Source organism: Rhamphochromis sp. 'chilingali', assembly GCF_963969265.1.
Source record: "Rhamphochromis sp. 'chilingali' genome assembly, chromosome: 2".
Classification (NCBI taxonomy): Eukaryota; Metazoa; Chordata; class Actinopteri; order Cichliformes; family Cichlidae; genus Rhamphochromis; species Rhamphochromis sp. 'chilingali'.
Window position 1 is genome coordinate 55,809,396 of NC_137930.1, and position 22,421 is coordinate 55,831,816.

The following is a 22,421-nucleotide window of genomic DNA, read 5'->3' on the forward strand; positions in this document are numbered from 1 at the left end:
TGTTGCTAAGGAAGACAGTCATGATCAAAACCTCACCCCACACTTAACCACACTCCAAAGTCTCCATATGTCTTTGTTCGCAGGGTTTATTTCGCCACAACATGTAAGATTTGTGCATGTGTGCGGCACACTCATTCACACACACATACAGTTCGCAAGCTATATGAGATAAGACATACAGAATACCAAAATGAACTGCTTTAACATAGCCAGCTGTTTCATTGTCCTCCGCAGCCTCTATCTATTTCTCTTTCTTGCTTGTCCTCTGAAACAATCTGCATAGTGTGGCTGGAAGAACGGAGGCGTTGTTGTGGTTGAATGGAGGAAAAGCAGAGGGGTGAAGGGGTGGAGAGGGAGATGGTCCAGCTGTGGGGGAACAAGACAACACAACGGCATCTCACATGTGGGGGAACGGGGGGCGGGGTGGGCGTCAAGGCAGCGGGGGCTGCACACAGTGGCATTGTTATAAGGGGGAGGGGGGGGTGGGATGCAGCTGATAAGGTTGAGAGAAATGGATCATTCCTTCAAATCCTCCCCTTGGGAAGCTTTGACACGAAACACTCCTGTTGCTGCTCGTTTAAGCTCAGGAATTCAAAAAGAAGTCGTTTAAACCACGAAACTGACTCCAGGTCAAAGTTTCACAAATGTTTTTATTACATGAAATGAGTGAGAAAATGTTTATTTTGGGGATCATAAATCATCTCCTGCTGAAAGCGAACTTTAAACTGTGCTGATCAAGTTCCGGACTGGCCCTCTCTGAGCTGCGTGCTGTTTGTGATCATGGAAAAAAATATGTTTTCTCAGTCTAGTCAGTTCTGTTTATTTTTTTCCCCAAAATAACAAATTGTAGATTTAGTTTAGAGATTATAATATGATTAACAGTACCTGCCAGCCCACTATTAGAAAGAGTAAATTATTATGATTCTGTAAAAGGTTTTACACACAGAAAAATAAAGTGGCAAAAATAAAATGACAACAGATTTGTTTAAAGTTATTGCCCATAACTTGTTTAGGAGCATTATAACACTGAAACAAAATAAATAAAAATAAGATCTAGTTAAAGGAAATAATCAGTTGTTTTGTAAAGGGATAGTGAAACTAAAAGAAAACTCCAAGTTAAAACAAAATAATGATAATAAGAGTGAAGCAATGCCAAATTCATATTGAAACTATCTGTAAAGACAGACCACAGAGTATCTGGGTCCTCACAGAAACTTTAAAGTTTTTTCCTTTTTTTTCTCCTGGGATGTTCGCAGCAGCACATCCCTCACCTGCCTCAGCTCCTCTCCTCCGACTCTGCTGCTCACATCCTGTCTGAGAGGGAGAAGCAAAGGAGGAAGAGACTCAACCTGAGGGAGTCAACTTTAACCCTTTTTAATTCTTTTCTAACTTTTCATTTAACCGTCGACTTTTTCTCCCAGTGTCCCCCAGGAGGCTGCAGATCGCTTTTAAGAACGCAAACCAAACATTACTATGAAGCGTGTGGGAGCTGAAGGGAAGGCGCGACTAAAGGGACGTTTCTAATGATTTTCTTACAGAGACTTTTAGTGACAATTTAATTGAAAAAAAAAACAAAAAAAAACAAATCGACCGAGATTAAAGCTTTAAAGTTATATTCAGCTGAAACGGCGAAGAACATACAGAATATTAATCCAGTTCCAAGGTTTGATTATTTGAACAGGAGGAAAGAAGTTCTTCGCAAACGGTGGATTGAAGCGCAAGTAGAAAAAAAGTCGCGATAATTGTAAATTAGAGTCCGGGATGTTTGTGTGAATGTTTCCCCGATCCGAATTGATTTCGTTCGGAAAAGGGGAGACTTTCATGGATTTTTTATGTGGGACCCGCTAGGATGGACCAGGACGTGGTAGATGAAACAGAAGCGTTACAGAGATTTTTTGAAGGTAAGACTTTCTGATTATTATAAAGTTTCTTCTTAAAACTTCAGAGAAAAGTGGTCTTTTTAAATTTATATAACCCGACCTTACTTCTAGAAAACTGCATTTCGTGAAGAAAATAAGCGCCGATCTGTTTTTGAATATTTCTTTTTGTTAATTCCACTTTTACGCACAGCATCAGTGTGAAAAACCCCTCCGCTGTTTTAATTTACCGGATACGGCAGGTGGTTAACATGAGATGATAGACTGGGTGGTCATATGAGAAAGTTTCTCTTTCACAGTAAATGTTTCCTATATGCTGCCCTCCTAAAAAATAATACTTATATTGTTAAAATTCAGGAGGGTTAACGGGTTCGGGGAGAGTGGGTCGGTGGGTGAGGAGGTGGGGGCAAAAGTGCTGGTGATGGGGAACAGATCAAGTAAAACTGGGAATCCTAAGAGCAAAAAATGAGTTGGAGGAGGGTGGGGTTGAGGGTTGAAAGGGTAGGAATTCAAGTGAAGATAAATGTTGTGTTTTGTAAATGTGCTGCAGGCACGGTGTGTGTGTTGTTGGTGTTAGAGACGCGATCATCATGTTGCAAACAAATGTGTCACGTTAGCCAGCAGTTATGCTGCAAGGCTTTGGACAAAATCAGTCTTCAGACTTGTATTTCGTGTAATTTCAGCAGGTAGACTTTATTTTTCTAAACTGATGTTTCTCTTTGTTTGGTTTCTGCTGTGACGTTGACGTCCTCGGTTGAGCTGCCTGTCTTGAGTTCAATTATTCAGTCGCAATTTGAGTAATTGCCTGACTTCATGAGCCTTTTTTCTTCTCTGAAATTTCTCATCACATGTGGCACAAGAAAACCCCATTATTCAAATTACAAGAGTTTCCCTGTGTATTGAGTGACTGTGTAATTTGTGTAAATAATAAAAGAACAACGAAGACCAAAAAAAAAAGAAACACAACAGAAGGAAAAAAAAAATAAGTCAACATAACAAATTCACACTTTACCAATTTGTTTGTTTGTTTTTTAATTGAATAAATAACTTTTCCAGGGAGCGTCAGGTGCACATATACAAAAACACTCTACATGACAAGTTATCTGTGAAGAGGCTTAGCACTTTATTATAGTACACACTTAGTGCTGACTTAAATATACACAGCCATCCATGACTGTCAGAGGTTTCTCGCCATTCTGAGAGGAATTTAGTGTGTTTACATTCTTGCTTTGGGAGTAAGAGAGATGTTCTTACTTTGGCTTTATTTCAGCCGCTCTCGCTTGGGCTAAAATGTCAACTTGTCCATGAGAAGTATAAAGTACGTGCTTATTGTCCTCTTTCTCCTAACTACCCCTTATGATTTTGATGCCACAAGTGTTCGTCTGATATTGAATTGAAGATTTGACTTTAAAGTGGAGTGAAAGTCGAAAATCTGCAAATCTGAATACATGAGATAATTAAGCTGGGGTCTTTCAGTCATGCCTGAAACACAAACAGACGTGCACGCACACACACAGCTCTATAATGGATTTCAGCACCAGGTAAACTGTTGTAATGGTGAAATATGTATACATTCACTTTAATGTACATTCCTGACATAGCCCTGGTAGCTGTTAAATGCAATGAGGTGAGACTGGTGTTTCTCCTCGGGTATTTGGCCTCTCGCTCTCTTTCTCTCTGACTCCATTAGAGTGACAGTTAGCAGACAGGGCGAGGAGGTGAGATAGTGCAGGCTCAGGGTGGAGAGAAACTGGCTGGGTTGAGGGAAAACCCAACGAAAGCACCAACCCCCTCAAAACTTGACCTTCTCCTCTCTGACTCACTATAGTGACTCGAAGTCGAGCCGTGTGTGAGCGCAACGTTTAACAGTAACATTTGTTGCTGTTGTCTTGGGTTTCTCCATCAGGTAAACAAACGATTGGTTGAATCATCTGTGTGAGATTTTCCAGCCTCAAAATGAGTTCGAAATATGGTGGGGAGGAAAAAAAGTGTGGATCCAGTTGACGTTACAAGGCGTGTTAGCGGGCCTGTGTAGCTGCACCTACACAGAGGAATCAGTGACGCCTACCTTACTCATCAAATCATTTTTTGTAAAATATTTTCCCAATTAAAAGATTCATTACTTTCTTTTCAAAATGACACAAAGAGCCAGCACAATCACACAAAGATATCCAGTCTACAGTCACAAAAAATAAAGAAACCCAGCAAGTTCACACAGTTAACAAGCTGGAACCTTGGAACAAAAGGGCACAAATGATGAAGTGATATAAAAATATTGCTAATGAATGCTGCTGGCTTTCCAGGCACTTGGTTACAAATCAGTTTCATCACTTTCAAACGTACCCATGCAGATGGAGGATGCTGTTATTTCTGTACCTGCCAGAAATAATGAAATAATGAAAACAAAAAAACAATCTTTGAGCCTATAACCACTTAACAAGTCTAAAGGTGGATTAATAATTTTCTTGGTTCAAGAGCAATCCATGACCTGGGTTACTAAGTCCTGCAGTACTCCCACAGTCACGGTGAATAATGGATAAGAAGGCTGTCACTTAGATGGTTCCTCTGATTCATGGATTTAGCAATGAAATGCTGGTTGAGGAGTTTATTGTTTTTGAGCAGCCAGGCTTACTGCGCTTACAAGTGGGTTCTATTTTTCATTGTCCCGCCCCACTCCCTTCACTTCAAACTGCCATCCCACTAATCCTCAGGTAGCGAATGTTGTTTACGGCTCCACTCAACATCAGGAGATTAAGTTCATGTTTGTGTGCAATAATTTGCAGGCAGGTAACAGATAGTGTTAACAGAACAAATTTGCTGTGAAGACTCTGCTTCTTATTGGATGTTTAGACTGCATCTTCCATATTTGATTAGTAAGCAATAACTGAGGTCTTCTTTACTTCTCTGTGTCTAAACGCGTTATCATAAGAAAACCTTTTTTTTTCATCGTCTGCTACACGTTGCTCCGCATCTTATCTTTATTCCTCTATTTTTTTCCCCTTTTCAGCGTCTTCTCCCTCTTTGTTTCGCCATGCTCTGTAGCTCTGTCTTGCACTGACCCTCGACCTCACAGTTGCAGTGTTTCGCTGCTTTCCAGCCTCTCTCTCTGTGTCCCGGTCCCAGCCGTGTTACTCCTATAATCTCCTGAGCCAGGTCCACCGGTGCGACCAGTGCTTGTATGCGACAAGGGCTGTGTGTGGTAGCCTGGTACAGCCCTTTCTCATGACTGGGAAATAATCCTCATTATAACAGCCTTTCTCACACACACACGTGAACATATACACAGTATGACACACACACACATTTAGGTACTCTAATCTACGGCTTTCAGGTCTGCAGGAGAAAGGTTTTTTAGCCCGAGTAGGGAAACATGTGAAAAATAGACAGGAATTGTTCTTCTCATCTTCTGTTTCAGGTGTTTTCAACTCAAGGACTTCAACATGCTTTGGCTACGTGCAGGTACTCTGAGCCGCTCTGTCCGCTCTGTTTCTGTCTAGATTCAACTTGTTAGTCTGCACCCAATGAGGGGGCTTTCTGTTCATCTCACTCAATAATATCTGTGTCCAAGGGATGCTCTGCACTCTTTTAATGGTAACTCTGTCATGTTAACAAATAGAGAAGACCAGTAACCTTAGAGTTATGTCCAGCTAGTCTAACGCCTTCTACTGATGATTTCACACATTAACTGTAATCTGTAGGTGCTATCCCCATGTCTCTAGTTTGAGCTGCATTTTTGAGAGCAGCTGAGTTATTGTTAGGCTGTGCGCGTGGATGAAATTGACATTATCTGAATGCATCAGGTTTTTTTATAGATTTTTACGGGGAGGGGGCTAGTTCAAATGGGACGGTGAAAAACAGATAAATAGAGAACCTTTTTGTTAAAAGCAGGCTTATATATCAATGAAATCCCAAATCCAGACTCTAGCAATCAATACTTTCTACAAATATAACTTTAATGCTCGTTAAAAAAAAGTTTTTTTTTAGTTTTTTTTTACTGTAATTATTATTGTTGGTTAATCGTGCGTTGTGTTCTTGGTGTGCGTATGTGCGGCCAAGTTCACTGTAGTCCAACTGTTTGCTAATCAGGTGGACTTTGTTCACTCTTAGTTAAGATACTCACTAAGTGTTTAATTATTAACATGTTCATGCAAGCGCATGCAAATCTCATTTGGATGCGAAAATCAATAACGTTTAGAAAATTTGTTGAAGATTAGAATTGTTTTTTTTGTTTGCTTTTTTTCTTAACTGTCATTAACCTTGATAATAGTTTACATATGTGTCCTCCAATTGGAAGTGGTGCCCTTGAGCCCTCCGTTTAGGGAAAAAGGAGGGAAAAACTGAGGAGGAATCTCTGTTCAAGGATCTAGATGTTGCATGTAATGGAAAAACAGTCCAGTCGATTCACACTGTTGATGATAAATGTATAGTTTGGAAAGATGTTAAGACCGTGACCCAAGAGGATGATGAGTAACCTTGATGTGGTGCCAAAAACAAAACACCTGAGTAACATGACACTTTAACTGAAGAGGTCATGTGACTCGGGATTCTAACTTCATGATGCTTTGACTTAGCACAACCTCAGCCAAGGCCACTGTCCTATTTTACACAGGGAAGTGATGCCGATGCAGCTTGGGAGGTATAATTTAAAAAAAAAAAAAAAATGGAAAGAAAATTTTAATTTGTGCGTTTAACCAAATGCTATGAGTGAAACTGTGATTAACAAGCTCTCCCACACTCAGTCCTCTGTCTTTACAAGCAAGGCATTGAAATGGTGGCAAAACACACACACTCATGAGCATAAAAACAAGTGCGTGTTCACATGTGCACGCGTATGCGTACTCACACAGGCACACACACACATACATCCCTCTCAGCCCCTAATCTCTCAAAGGGCGAGTCTGTATCGAAGTTGGACTGACAATCACTTCACTGTTCCTCACTGAGCACAGCTGGACAACGAAAAACATGGAGGACAGGGAAATGTATACATCCAGTTCACAACAACTGAAGAGAAAGCGATTTAATAATCGGTGCATTTTTTATTAGTAGTAAAACACAAAGTGATGGGGTAAAGTTGCAACAGTGAAAGTGTATTCCAATTCCTGACATCCTTGTCTGACGATAACTGAACTTTACTCTTGCTTTAGCCCCAATATTTAGACCTGTGCTGTTGTACTGGTGTCTCTATCGGGTGTCCAGTCTTTATTTAAGTCACAGTCGTTGTATCAGGTTTGAATCGCATGTTGCAAAGATTTTACTCTTACCTTCTTCTCAACACAGTGATAAATGGAGCTAACTGTGATTTTCCATTTATTTTCTAAAGTCGCTGCTTATATGGACAAACAAGGTTGAAACATATAGCTCCCTTTAACCCTGTGAGATTTCACTGTTTAGCTGTTCTTCCACTGCTTTACTGTTAACTGGACTGCTGCAACACTTATGGTGTTGTCAGCTGGAGCAGATAGCTGTTTTTTGTTCTGTTTTTTAACACAAAGACTTTCAGTGAAAGTGGAGGAACTAAAGAGTTGGTAGAGACCAAAACAGAAAGAGAGCAAATATTAGCTCTACATTATCTAACCGGCCACAATGATTTTTCAAATTGCCCACAAGCTTTTGCTATGCCACCCTAAAAGCTGACATTATCCAACTATTGTATTCCTGAACTATTTAAATTTCTGCTGAGTGAAAAAGAAATCTAATAACTGCAGATTTAAGTAATTGAAGTCCATAAATGTTATGTTAGAGACAAAGGCATAATTCAATAAATACATTTAAGTCGCATCTCTGTTTGGTAGGGATCGGTTTCTACTGGGCAGAAAGATGGTCTGTCTCATATTTTCCCTTCAGTTTTCCTCTCTGTTTTTCCGCTATAGCTAGAACCCTTAGACATTAAACTTGCATTCTGCCCATCCTGCCCCCCTCTCTCCCCTTTCTCCTTAGCCTCCATCTATCTGCCCTCCCCTCTCCCTCTATCTCTCAATTTTTTCTTATCAGTCCTGCCAGCTCAAATTTACTGCCTCTTTGGGTGGGGTGCACATCTGGATCTTATTTAAGGGGAACCATCCTGCTTTTCTCCCTTTGCACTGGCATGTATTAGGAGACATTCACCATCTGTTTCTTCCCAGTGAAAACAAGACAGTTTACATCATAAATAGTGCACCATAAGGATTTATGATGTCAAACTGTCGAATTTTATTTGATTAGCTTGAGACCAGCGGTTTAGTCTGTTGCCTTAATGATTAAGACTTATAACTTTTTTTTTTTGCTGTACACTTTGGGGTTTTTATTCAAAATACAATGTTGTCTAATAAACTGTCTGTGGTGATGAGTCAAAATGTTTAAAGTGGGTTCAGAGAAACTGTGGCACGAGTACTATAAAGCGACCTTTTCGTTTGGTTTCAGGTAAACTGAACGAAGTTAGTAGATGTTTTTATTTTAAAAGGAAAGTGAGAAACATTTTCCAATGTTAACACAAAAATTCCTTGCATTCCCAACTGAGTAGCTGCTTAATCTATCAGAGGAAGAGTATGTGTGAGTGTGTGTGAGTGTGTGTGTGTGTGTGTGGGGGGGGGGGGGGGGGGGTGAAAGAAAGAGAGAGAATGAGCAAGAGAAAGAAAGTCTGAGGTTCACTGACCACCCACTATACCAGCCCCCCTCCCAACCACACTGTGCCCAGCACAGTTTGGGACAATTTTAGTGACAGCTTTAGCGAAAGTCTCACCTTCGTGTAGCACTCGAGATGAATGTTCTGTTTGACATAGTAAATGCCAGTTTTTATAACCTGGTTTACTCTTTTCTAAATATATCCATAAGAATGTGCTCGTCCTACATATTGGCATTTTAAAGATTAGGTGGGGTCATGTGTTTGGGATTTGTGAGGCTTTGCCTCTCAAAGGGTAAAAATGCCGCAGGGTTGGAATAAGGATTTGGAAATGATTGAAAATGTGTTTCTAACTCACCTTTAAGATGAACTTAAATTTCAACAAAGAAGAAAAATACTGACAATAAAATCCTGCAGTCATACTCAAACAAGTGTATGCCCAAAATTTTGATTGCGTGTAAATTTTCCATGTAATTTCATTACAGAAGTACAATATTAAACATTCAATTTAATGCAGTCTGGTTAAATTAAATTGACTTGATTTGTACACATTCAGTTTGCATTAAAGATTAATTATTTAAACAAATAAACCTTTGATTTTATATGCTTAAGCAAAATTAGAATTTTTCCCTGTTTAGGAAAAAAAAAAATTCTAAGGATTTTGTCCAAGGTTGAAACGGTGACGTAAAGTGATTCCAGTTCCTTTGTGTAAGATTAGAAACATGCTATCCATTTACCATTCCAGTCTATATGTGTAACCACTTAGTGGCACTGAATCATAAGCATGTAATGATAACTACCAGATCCTAGTTGCTCACTCCTGAAATGATGATGTTTAAATTGTTTAAAAGCCAATCACAGCTCTTCTTTTTCCACGATTTTCAATTATATGTTCAAGAAAACATAACGACCTTTTAATCCATGAATGTGTTGATATCACATGCTCTACTGAGTTTATAATATGTTTTAATGTTCGTTTTGTGTTATGTTTTTAGATAGGGAATGGTTACAACACAGGCTTATGTGGAAACCGCAACTCTCGTGGCACTGAGTGAAGTTGCTGAAAGACTCCTTTTGCTAATCCCCAGATGCTCTCTATCTCCCCTCCATGTTCCCAACCCTGCCTTCACCACAGGTCATGATATTACCAGCTCTCTGGAACCAGCCAACATCGACACCAGTATCCTGGAAGAGTACATCAGCAAGGAGGACGATAGTGCTGACATGTCAGTAGGGACTCTGAACCAACCCAGCAACGTCAAAACAACATCCGCCAACCACATCAGATCATGTTGTTACAAAGGAATTTGTTTTTCCTGATAAGGCTAATCCTTTTTTCTTCTTCTTTTCTCCCAGCTGTTTCTCAGAGGTCCACAGCACCCCAGGACCAAATTATTCATCTCCCCAAGCAGGAGTGTCCTCCTCTGGAGGGTTGGTGTGTGGTGTGAGCCCCCCTATTCCACTACGCCAAGGAGCCCCTCCACCTGGGCCCCCTAGCTGCCAGAACGCCTACCCCCCAGGTCCATCGCTGGGCCTCCGACACGGCTACCCCTGTCTGGCACAGCAACAGCAGCAGCAACACCAGCAACAGCAGCAGGCTCACGTCAAACCTGAGCACAGGGGCCATTACGCTCCAGGGTGAGCACAATAGCATGGTGTTAGATGGATAGAGGTACAGGGAGGACACAAAACATAACGTGAGTTGATGAAAAGGAGTGCAGATCCTAGATGCTCTTGGCACCTCACAACCTACAGCTCCATTATGCAATCAATACTTAATCAAGCGTCATTTGAACAAATAAAGCTTCAGACGCTCAAGAGGGGGAGGGAGACTGATAACAGCCAGAGAGAAAGAGAGTCAAATTACGTCCTGCAAAAAAAATTCAGACACACACATCTCGTGTAAAGGGCTTGTACATGAGAGTGATCCCAGGTTCTGCCTTAGATATAATGGCAGTTGGAAAACAAGAAGAATGCATGGGGACGATTTCTAGCATGGTAGAATTTTAAATATAGCTCTGATTATAAAATCTTGCTATTGTTAGTTTGTGAGGGTAACATCTACTACCTTATTTGTTTTTATATTTGTTTATTAGGACACTACCTGAGTCACCCCCAGACTCCAGCTCAGAACCGTACTCTCCCCAACAGGTGAATGGTGAGTAACAAGTGTTTTTTCTCTCTCCTTAAAAAGAGAAAAGTCAAACGAGCTCCAATAATAAGGAAAAGAAGTGGTGCTTTAAATCAAAGAAAGTGGGAGAAAATATGAAAGGTTTACACAGGTTAAACTTCTCTGAGTCAATATCTGTTAGTCATCAGTTTGGTGTGTTTGAACAAGCAGAAACTCGAGTTCATTTGCAAACAATTCGATACCTAACAAGACACTAAAGGAAGCTGGGGTCTGGTATTTATTAATGTTTTAATATTCTACATTTTCTGAACACGTTCATTTCAGGTGCACTTTTCAGTTCAGCGTACAAGCTGAATACCGGCCGTGCCCAAAGTCACATTTCTATGCCGCTCAAACACCTGTGTTGGTATTAGTGAAAAAGGTGTGGAATGGTGTTATCTGATGGGCACCCCTTCAGTTTGAAACAATAGAAAAAGACCTTTAGCCAAGGTTGGAGGACAGCAGAATAAACTACAGAAAGAAATGCAAAACAGGAGGATTGATATGTAGGAGGAAATTTACATTCTGAGTGTGAAAAAGGAGCCACAAGGGCCGACAGTTTGTAGAACAATGTAACCATAATTCTCCTTTCCCAATGGGTTTTTTTTAGATCCTCACATGATCAGGACCATGACTCCAGAGAACATGTGCCACATGACTCCAACGCCGCCTCTCCCACCACACGGGCACTATCCCAGCATGCATCGGGACATGTACCTGAAGCCTGAGCCCATGATATCCCAGTACGCCATTGGACCGGCTGCAAGCGGAAGTGGAGACATGCAGCAGACGCAGATGCTTCATCAGTTACTTCAGCACCCTCAGGGTCAAGAGTGAGTCATGACGATGCACAGGGTTGAGGAGTTGGGGGGGATTGCGTTGCCCAGAGAGAATGATGGCTAATCTTTACAATTTCTTTCTCTCACAGCAGTGTTCCTGCTCATCAAGCAAAGAAGAGGAAGCACTCTGACTCTCCCAACAGCACCCTGAATTCCCAAATCCTCACAGGTATCATCAAACAAGAACCAGGTAGGCAGGCATCTTCTTTTCCCCCCTTCCTCACCTCCTCTACTTCACCTTCTCTCCACTGCCCTTAAACTCTAACACAGATATAGACGCTTACAGAACAGATATGAACATTATTAACAGTCCTTGGTCACCCTTTAATAGCCCACATTTCAAACTGTTTTTCACAGGTTTAATGCAGGATGCAGACAATGCCTACCTGGACCCAAATTATCAGTGCATTAAGTGGCAACCTCACCAGCAGAACAAGTGGACGCTGCTATATGATGCCAACTGCAAAGAGCTGTGGGTGGAAGTTCACTTGCACACGTTGTAATGTTTATTTGGAACGAAAAGAGCAGAAATACCCCCACAGAGGCTCAAAAATGAGAGGAGTCTTAATTAGTTAAATGGATAATGTGAACAAAGTGTATAGCGGGAGTGCCAAAGGAATAGGAGTGTTGCAAAAAAGGCCTCTAAATTCCTCAGTGGTGAGCTGTGCGGGGGAGTGACGAGCACAGGGTTTCGGCTTAGAAAGGCAACGTGAGGAGGGGGTATAGGGAAAAAAATTAGCGTGCACCTTCTTATGCACTCACAGTGCCAAAATAAAAAGAAGTATAGGTAGGGAGGAGGGTTAGAATGAACTCACTAGACCTTTCAGATATGTTATCAAAACCACCTGGTTGACCATCACAACTTTTAGAACACCATGCCTACTTAAAACAGAGAAGAAAGACAAAGAAAGAGTCTTTTCATTTATTATGAAGTTCTTTTTTTTATTCAGATCTTTTAGGAATCTCAAATACGTACACCTATTTTATTAGGCTACAGTGTAATTGATTTAAAATTAATGTTAAGGACAGATAAATCCACGTGCATGTCTTTATCTTTAGTGATAAAAATACGGAAACTATGAAGTTTCCTGTGTGTTCCTAGTGTTAAGATGCTTTCTCTTTCCCTGCTTTTAGCCCGATGCCAACCTACCGTGTTGACGCTGACAAAGGCTTCAACTTCTCCTTAGCTGATGATGCTTTTGTTTGCCAGAAGAAGAACCATTTTCAGGTCACGGTATACATCGGCATGCTTGGAGATCCCAAGTATGTCAAGACAAGCGAAGGACTGCAGCCCATTGATTGTTTTTATCTCAAACTTAATGGAGTAAAGGTGAAGGCAACATCGAGGCAGCAGTATTGTGACTGGCTATAGTATTTATTAGTTCTGTAGTATATTGACTGCATGGGTTATTTCTGCCTTCACTGCCAGGTGGAAGCCATGAATCAGTCCATCAGTGTGGAGCAGTCGCAGTCCGACCGCAGCAAGAGACCTTTCAAGCCAGTCCTGTGAGTTTGAGGTTTTTAATTGAGAAACAGTAAATAGCTGTAGTGGTTTTGTTTTTTCATTTTTAAATAATCTCTTGATTTTTGTCTCTTTCAGTGTCACTTTGCCTTCAGATCAGGTCACTAAGGTCACAGTGGGACGGCTCCATTTTAGCGAGACCACAGCAAATAACATGAGAAAGAAGGGCAAGCCAAACCCTGATCAGAGGTGAAAAGCCACTGCACGTAAAAATACCACACGCTTTGCTCACAGGCCAAGTTCGGGTAGTCACATCTACCTCGGATTATTCTGCCTTTCCAGGTATTTCATGCTGGTGGTGGCGCTCCATGCACAGTCCCACAATCAGAGCTACACTGTGGCTGCTCATGTGTCTGAGAGGATCATCGTCAGGGTAACGTCTGGCCATGTCTGTCTGCTTCCTACAACAATCATATCCCTTGTGAATGTGACACCTTACTCTTTGTCTGCTATGCACACCTTTCTGTAATACACTATTTCTCACATCATCTTCTCTCTTTTCTGTTCTTTCCATTAGTTTTATCTGCATGCCTGTAATCTTCATTACACCTCAAATACTTTTGTTTAGAAGAGTTCATATTATGAAACAAAGCGCATTGTTACTGTCTTGTAACAACTGTATATCTTTTTTAAAAACCTACTATTCATGAACTAAGTACAACAGTCTGGATTTATGCTTGCATTTTAAATTCATCACGTTTTATATCTTTTGAATGTATCTAAAATGTTAAAATCCCCAAATTTTGAAATCAATTGTTTTTGCTGGACAGTGACAGTGTTGTCATTAACCTACTCAGATAGCAATATTTGCTTACAATGTGGTTCTCTTGTGGTTCACGTTTAGCCTTTACTGACAGTAATGAGCGTTGCTATCTCAATTCAGCCACACCTTAAACAGTAACCCTCATTTCATTATATTTTGCTTCCAAAGAGACAGACTTTCTTGTAATTTTTTAAAAGTGGTTGTTATGATGCTCCCACACTCATGAAAGCCATGGCTTGCTGTTGATTGGCTGCCATGGGAGAACCATCAGCTAATGCAGGGTACCTGTGTCTTGCAGGCTATAAAAGCTGGCCCAGATGAACTGCTCAGTCTCTCTTCTACTCCACCTGACACAACCTATTGATGAAGTTTTGATTAGGTTATGTTTATTACATCATTTTATATTTTAATATATTTAAACTCTCTCCTTATCACCTACTTTTACCCAGTTTGTGACAGTGGTCTTGAGCATTCTTATGACATTGGCTTTTTTCCCCCCTCATTTTTGTTCGAGTCTTTGTACCTGATATTTTCAGAATAATATATTTTTTTTGTAAAGCCACACACATACCTATAACGTGTTAAAAAAAATCACCTAACTGAAGGGAAGATCCGGTGGTGTGTCAATTTTAAATTGTATCTTTAGGCACTCACTACCAAACAGATCATTTGTTTCTATTTCTTCACTCAATTTTACAAAAAATGCCAAAAATAACATAGTTTGATGGGGTTAAAATAACATTTTTGCACCAACAAGGTGATTTCCACAGAGCACAAAAACTTGGCACATCTCAGCATGGTGTGGAGCGTGTTCTTAAAAATGTATGAAAACTGGACAATTGTAGGACAAAACAATAAGTTGCAGGTCTCGAGCATATAAACAGCGTCTTAAAGTCATGTCCTTAAAAAATATACTGATCCATCTACTGTTTACTAAAGCCTGACCAGAAATGACCCCAGTAAAAAGATGTCAAGAAGCCTTCTTAGGAAAGGGAAGCTGGGAGAAAAGGTTGAGGTACGCTAAACTACACAAGACCTGGACTAAAAATCAATGGCAACAGGTCTGATGGAGTGGTGAATCTTTAAATCTTCAGCAATATGTTCCAAACTCATGGTTTGGGGCTGCATTTCAGAAAGCGGTGTTGGGGAACTTGTCAAAATTGATGGAAGTATGAATCCAGAAATCTCTCTGATTTTGATCTGCCATGCAATACCATCTAGAAAGCCTCTGACTTGCTTCTTTTTTCAGCATGACCACGATCACAGTCTGTCATGAATCGACCTCCCCAGAGTCTGAATCTCAGTATTATTGAAGCAGAATGGGTCCATCTTGACAGAGAGCAAAAATATAAAAAATGAGGGGTGGCTTGAGACTTTTGCACAACACTGTATATGAGCCAGACCGTAGGCACATCAGGCCATTACAACATTTGACACTGATATAATTGACTTATAAGTGGCAAAGGTAATCCTGACATATCTAATATGTATGCTATCTGGGTAGATTTGTAAAGCATATGATTACAAAGTATGATAGCAAATATTAGAAGAGCTTTTTGACTGTGACACGTACATTTGCTTATTGTTAGACAATGACTTATTAAACACTAAATAAGCTTGTCTGCTTTCTTGCAAAAAGCAAGATGAGAAGATGTTACACATCTCTGCACGGTAATGCCGGTTAGCTTAGCTTAGCCTAGCATAGCAGCAATACAGAACTGGAACAGCTCGGTTACTTTTGGTTGTTTGTATGATGTGTTGCCTGCCCATGTAAACAAATGAAAAGTGTTTATAGTTGTAAGGCAGAGTCATCATTTTATAATGACTCACTTAGAAAACGTCTGCTTGGATCTTCTTATCTTGTTTGCGGGAAAGCAAATAAGCATATATTCCTAAATGTCAACCTGTTTTTTGGAGCATTGCATCTATCTTTAAAAAAAGCTTTTTTTATTATAACATTTTCAAAATCCCAATCACACGTTTTCTTTGTATCTCCTTCTTTGCTTCTCTGCGACAGGCATCCAACCCAGGCCAGTTTGAAAGCGACAACGAGGTGCTGTGGCAGCGTGGACAACTGCCAGACTCCGTCTACCACCACGGGAGAGTCGGTGTCAATACAGACAGACCGGACGAGGCCCTCGTTGTCCATGGCAACCTGAAGGTCATGGGCTCCCTTGTGCACCCATCTGACATCAGGGCCAAAGAAAATGTCCAGGAGGTCAGGATGGCACTCACAGTACATGTGTGCCTCAAAACTCTCAGCGTGTCATTGTGTGTTTTCAGCACACCATCGTGAATCATGCCATCCAAGTCATGTCATGTTGTATTCTTCATCTGCAACGTTAGCGTTGTGTTTTCATACCATCTGCACATTCTGTCTGCGTGTAGGTCGACACCACAGACAATTTAAAACGGATTTCTCAGATGAGGCTGGTCCATTATCAATACAAGCCTGAGTTTGCTGCCACCGTGGGCATAGAGAACACTGCAGAGACTGGTAACAACTTCCTAAAAAAAACTGTACAAGTTTAAATCTTGCATTTCAGCATCTCATTTGTTTGTGCAGTATATCATGCTATCATCTCAATGTCTTCATTTAGTATAAGTCCATTGTTAAGTATATCCTGCATTAATCTGTGAGGGCTTGCTTGGTGTATCCTTCTGCAGGAGTGATTGCTCAAGAGGTTCAACAAATTTTGCCTGAGGCAGTGAAAGAGGGGGGTGATGTGGTGTGTGCAAATGGAGAAACTATTTCCAACCTATTAGTTGTCAACAAGGTAATGAAAGTTCAGGCATGCATACAGTACCGTGCTCAAAGTCATTACCATCAACTCTGATTGCTTCCTCTAATTTCAAAGGAGCGTATCTTTATGGAGAACGTCGGAGCGGTGAAGGAGCTGTGTAAGCTGACGGACAACCTGGAGACTCGTATCGATGAGCTGGAGCGTTGGAGCCGCAAACTGGCCAAACTGCGTCGCTTTGACAGCATGAAGAGCACCGTGAGCGGGGGCACGGTCAGGTAAGAAAAATTCATTTACACATTATCACACAATGACAGTATGACCGTAAAGGTTAAAGAAATTACTTGTGTTTTTCTTGTTAATGTAGCCAGTCAGGAAGTTATTTTAGCAGGACAGGAAGTGGCCCACTAAAGAAAAAGACAGTCAACCCAGGAAGCAAGGTGCGTGATGATACTAGTGTTTTCTTTTCTCCCTTCGTTATTGTTGTTATTGTTCTGTTTTTGAAGTAAAATGTGCTCATTTAATTACATCTGATCTGCTTATTGCAGAATTTACCTCCAGATCAGGGCTGCATCAGTCAGAAGTTCGTGCAGGGAACCATCCTGGCACTGGTTGTGGTCATGGCTTTCAGGTTAGAGGAGATAATGTGTTTGGTGAGGGGACATTAAACCCTAGACTATATTTAAAAGATGGAAATAGACACCATTCATCATCCATTTGTTCAAGCCCCAACTTTATGCCTCAAGTTGAGAATTTTGGCTGTTTTTTTCCCCTTTTTCTAAACATCACAAGCAAGTGGTGGATCTCTCTGAAAAATGCATGCTCTTATTACAGTGATTTAATACGCCATACCTTAAAGTATACTTCGCTTTGTCATGTATTTTACTCTAAAAGTATTTCACTCAAACCAAATAAGACTGAATCAAAACAGAGTTGAAACTACCAACTGAGATGATAAACTCAAAATGTTTACCAAGTTCATAAATTAAGTGAGAAAAAGAGCAATTTTCTGATAAATTTCTATGTAACTGTACTTCTTGCTGCAACAAAAGGAGTCGCCCCCTGCTGACCATTATAAACAATGCGAATGTTTTTAAACCAGTCAAACAGCAGATGCAACGCCCATCTTTTTTATATTGTCTATGAGTGGGCCAATAAAAAACGGATACATGATATGATGATGTTGATTTATTGGATCTTTATTTGTCCACAGTGTCATTTCCATGTCTGTCCTTTATGTACTCACTCTTCACCACAGAGGAGATGTCACTGAGAAAGATGGGTATGTGTTTTTAACACACAAACACCTTGTAGTAAAATGAAATTCATTTTTCACTTCTTTGTTAATGCCTTTCTATATAATCTGTCCCTGCTTTCTGTAGCTATGTTCCTTCCTGTGTTCTCTACATCTCTTGGATGCCCATCTTCACTGCCACTATAACTGTCTGTCCACCTGTCTGCCCATGGTACACAATCAACACCCAGTCCTACTACTCAAATTTCCTGATCTGCTCTTTCAGTCTTATCTTTGATTGCTTAGTAGGGCGTTTCTTTTGTTCTGTCTGAAAGGAGATCATGAGTCACATATCTAAGCATTCTTAAACTGTCTTTTACATTAAGTGTATCATTACTTGAACTAAACCATGTCCTCCTCCTGTACCAATGAATCTGATGCAGGTCAAGAGCTGAAGTGGGATCTTCCCGCAAGGGTCCAGATACTCCATTGTCCACTACCCTTGCACCAGGTGAGTGGAGGCTCTTATCAAATGACCACGCGGGATCAACTTTCACTGTTAAGTAGTAGTGTGAATAGTTTTGCTTATCTGATTTCATTCTGCTTCCTCAAAACTCCTGCAGCTTGCTGTTCAACCACAGCCATAAACAACCAATCAGCTGCTGTTTCAACAATGAGTAACAACCAATCCACACCAGGTATCAAAGTCTCTGGTAATGTGAAAAAAGTCTTGTTTCTGAATGTCCATACACATTTATTATTTCTCCCTCTCTAGCTTTTAGCAGCCTAGTTCCTACACCCGGCCTGATTAACAAGAAGGCCAAGTCCAGACTAATGGACAAAGATCACAACAGAAACCGTCTGAGTCACACATCAGCACCCATTTATTTTGCCAAGTCCAAAAGGCCGAGCCCTGAAGAGACGGATGGAGCGGGAGCCATCAACCGTCTTCCTGGTGGGCAGCATCCACTGCCACGCAGACAACGCAGCCTGCACACAAAGGGTAAAAATCACAGCCCAGCCAGAGCACTTTCTTGACACGCATAATATGCAGTATGCAAACACAGTAAAGCCTTTTGTTTGACGATGGCAAACAAAAATTGTCTGCATGCTGTACAAAGGAATGCTATTAGTTTAGCGTCTAATGCTATTTTATTCCCTCTTTTTTTCAGGAGTGAAATCGTCTCCCTCTCTCAGTAGCTTATATATCATGGAGACAAACCAAGAAATCAAACTGCAAAACTGTGCAACAGCCAAAAGCTGCAGGTAAACACACAAAGGTTACTCTAATGTAGAGTTATGTGTACATTTTCACTATGAAAAACAAGTAAACACTAAAAAGAAAGAAACAAGAACAGTTTTATTGTGCCTTGGATGTTTTTGAACCCTATTGTAGGGATTTATTTTTATTTTTTTTGCTAACATGGCTGGAGTTGGGAATATGGTCACTATCAACCCAGTATCGCTTCATCATCTGGAGTGTTACGTTATCAGTGCATTACAACTTTGCATTATTAATGTTGCATGTTAATGCACCTTTTCTCTGTCTCATCTCTAGCTACACGGTATCACTTCATGGAAAAAGAAATTCCTCCATGTCACAAATCACGTTACACATGACGTGAGTACGCAAACGCCATCTGTAATAACAATAGCAAAGTTTTGATTTATAAACAAATGAATTCATAGTAATGTTTTACGTTTCCTAGAAAGACTTGTGGGGTTTGGTACTAACTACAAACTAATGGATGGAACTACTGTAGCTGCTTTCTCATGAAATAATTTCTCATATATTAAGCTTCAAATTGCACATTTACATTTTCAACGTTCAACATGCGAGATATTGTTGGGAGATTATCAGGAAATAAAAGACCAAGATAAAATAAAGCTTTACCAACACAGGTCTACAAACAGCTTGTGGGTACGACAATGTGGAGCCACCAAGGGACGTTTATGCCCCAACCACACAGAAACACAGCTCTATAATGAACAGAGTACATCAACAAAGGTACTTAATGGCATTTATATATTCCTCATCTCTCATATAATGAAAATATTTTTCATTGTTTTGTCAGTTGATGCTGCCCTAATTATATAATACTGATATTATACAAAATATTTCCTACATTACTGTAATTTTCTCATTTTTTGAATGAGATATTCCTATGTTCTTTCTGCTTCTCTCTAAGGGGACTCATCACTTGTGGTCGGTGCCTGTGCTGCCTTACCAAGACATCACCTATCACTTTCGTGTCTCCCTGTCTGTGAGTAACCTGGTCCTCCAAAACATACAGTCATCGTGGATGCTCTTCTGCGTTCTGTAATCTGTTCATGGTTGTTTTGGTAAAGTCAGAAGTGAGTAATAAATTCTGTTTTTCTTACACTCTTTTTTGTTAACAGAGTGACAGAGTGAGCTGTGACACTGAAGGAAAATCTACACCGTACTCTGACTACCATTTTCTCATAGAAAGCAGCTGCGTGTGAGGAAGCAGATGATGCATCCCAGTCCCTTTACAGTATACCATATTTCTCCATTTGTATGCGGTTATGATGGGATCAAGTTTTGTCTAATTATTGTACATTATTTTAAAGATATTCAAACAGAGCAAATGATTTACTGTACCACCACTGTAGTCCCTTTCATATGTATATGCATTAAGACATCTCCTTTTGCTGTGATCACTGGAGTTTGAAACACTGTATATGACTTTTTTTTCTGTTGATGACTGAAACTGAAAACTGTGTCGTACCACTGTTAACTGCTAATGTAAAAGTAACGCACTTAGTTCATAGCTCAACAATTTTTATTTTTTAAATTTGTTACTCGTCACTATGTCTTCCATTCCTAATATAAGCCGTAACATTGTTTTTAGCAGAATTTTCTAAATCAAGTCCAGGCTACGATGTTACAACAGAAGGCACTGCAAACATACACTATGGATCTGTATGTACAACAAAACCAGTCACAACTGGTTTGGAAGAGTACTTTTCAATACTTTTATACACTGGAGAGGAGATCTGCTGAAGGCCACGGTAAATGGTTGCAGCTAGCACTGAAAAGATACCTCAGTAGTGCACAGTGTCTGCAGTGGGGCTTTGTGCTGAGTCTGCAGCAGTTAACTGTACTGCCTATCCTAATGCAGCCCCTGACTAAAAGCCGTGCACAGAGGTGTGCACACTCTGTGGCATTTCTGTCTCAATCGTGACACTGAATTAAACACCAAGTTGTTACATGTTAATGCCTATTACTACATAGAAACTGCTTCTTAAATGCATTAAAAACACCTCAAAACCTCTGAGCTGTGCACATTGTAGCAGATTCCTTAGAGGATTTAATATGTTAAGACTGGAAAGCATAGAAATCACAGGAAAATAACATGATGCACTGAGAGCTCGCTGAGTCCAGCACTGACAATATTTCAAGAAACACTGGAATAGCTTACACTGTATCTTGCTAACTGGACAATGCTGGTAAGGCAATAAATATGAATATGAAATATGTCATTTCATGTGCATGCCCAATCAATTTCTCTAAAACGGTACATTGTAGCTGAGATGCTGCTCCAGCTTGGAAGTTCTTGTCTTAATGCCTTGATCACAAACCTACGAGGAAATTCATTTACACACATATAAAACTGGATTCTATACACTGGACTCTTTCCTCTGTTTTTCTGGATGTTTTTTAAAACAATTTTTCCTTTGCTTATACAGCTAAGTATATGCAGTGATAATATGTTTGATATAACTGATTTGTATTATGTTTTTGTTTTGTATTAGCTTCACTTGTCTCAAAGGAAATCTCCATTTAACTTCAGACGTTGTGGTTTTGTTGCATTTACTGAAATTTGCTTTTCAATCCTTGTCCCGTATGTGTCTTTATGAAGAAAAAAAAACACATTTATATTAAATAGGAAAAGCCATCAGATAAAGTTTATGGACTCTGTAATAATATGAAAATTCTGTACATGCTTTCACTATAATTATTATGACTTCAGTGGGTATATGGTATTATTTTAGCTTATTTATAATTCACCAGCTAGCATAATGAAACCACTGTAGCACTTTTTGCACTGTATATATATATATATATATATATATATACGAAAAAGGCTTTTGCTGTATCCAGTGCACCAGACTGGTGTCAGACACTTTGGTAGAACTGGGTTGTTTGTAACTGTATAGCTTCATTTTTTTTGTCACTACCAATGCTCCTTTTTATCGGGTGTGTTTTTAGCATATTGTTGGTTTTTTTTTTTGTTTGTTTGTTTTTGTAGTTGATTTTGATATCAATAATATATTAACTTTCAGCTACTGGAGCCAAGGAATGATTGATAAACATTAAAACATGCATATATTAAAAGGCCCATGTGTAAAGCAAAAAAAACGCAAAAGACTAAAGCTCAGTGACTACATTAATATCACTACTTTTCATTTTCAAAGCTTTTGTCAATAAATATGCTGTAACACTATAAATGCATGCAGTAAATAAATTTACTATTACATTTCCTGAGGTTTTATTTCATTTTATGCTGTTTAGTCTACCTGCTCTATAAGACCACTATGGATGTGTATGGAATCATTTTAGTTATTATCTCATTATTTTCACTTACTAAGTATCTTGAAAATTCCCCTCACTTCTAAGTGACTGTGAAATTTCGAGCTACTAACCCGAGA

The 22,421-nt window shown here is 39.9% G+C and overlaps 1 protein-coding gene across 5 annotated transcripts; it reads left to right on the plus strand.

Annotated features, from left to right (window-relative positions):
• The first annotated feature begins 1,270 nt into the window (after positions 1-1,270).
• myrf (myelin regulatory factor) lies at positions 1,271-22,219 on the plus strand. 5 transcript variants are annotated; one of them, XM_080862141.1, is made up of 27 exons: positions 1,271-1,901; positions 5,293-5,336; positions 9,614-9,704; positions 9,835-10,116; positions 10,575-10,636; positions 11,259-11,481; positions 11,577-11,677; positions 11,845-11,959; positions 12,622-12,817; positions 12,917-12,993; positions 13,088-13,198; positions 13,292-13,397; positions 15,790-15,990; positions 16,161-16,269; positions 16,440-16,549; positions 16,631-16,791; positions 16,881-16,953; positions 17,062-17,144; positions 17,727-17,795; positions 18,191-18,258; positions 18,371-18,445; positions 18,523-18,750; positions 18,920-19,013; positions 19,306-19,368; positions 19,650-19,755; positions 19,937-20,011; positions 20,148-22,219. In XM_080862141.1, the coding sequence occupies exons 2-27, from the start codon at positions 5,318-5,320 to the stop codon at positions 20,229-20,231; spliced, it is 2,982 nt and encodes a 993-aa protein (XP_080718267.1). In that variant the 5' UTR covers positions 1,271-1,901; positions 5,293-5,317; the 3' UTR covers positions 20,232-22,219. The 5 variants fall into 5 exon arrangements, with proteins under 5 accessions (XP_080718267.1, XP_080718264.1, XP_080718265.1 ...); XM_080862138.1 differs by lacking the exon at positions 5,293-5,336; XM_080862139.1 differs by lacking the exon at positions 5,293-5,336 and having other exon boundaries at positions 13,292-13,382.
• Positions 22,220-22,421: the final 202 nt, after the last annotated feature.

Excerpts from the sequence above, each read along its gene's own strand:
- myrf (XM_080862138.1), top strand. The coding sequence starts at position 1,850 with ATGGACCAGGACGTGGTAGATGAAACAGAAGCGTTACAGAGATTTTTT. Across the intron at positions 11,678-11,844 it reads TATCATCAAACAAGAACCAG|GTTTAATGCAGGATGCAGAC; the intron begins GTAGGCAGGCAT and ends TGTTTTTCACAG. Across the intron at positions 16,792-16,880 it reads GTGAGCGGGGGCACGGTCAG|CCAGTCAGGAAGTTATTTTA; the intron begins GTAAGAAAAATT and ends TTGTTAATGTAG.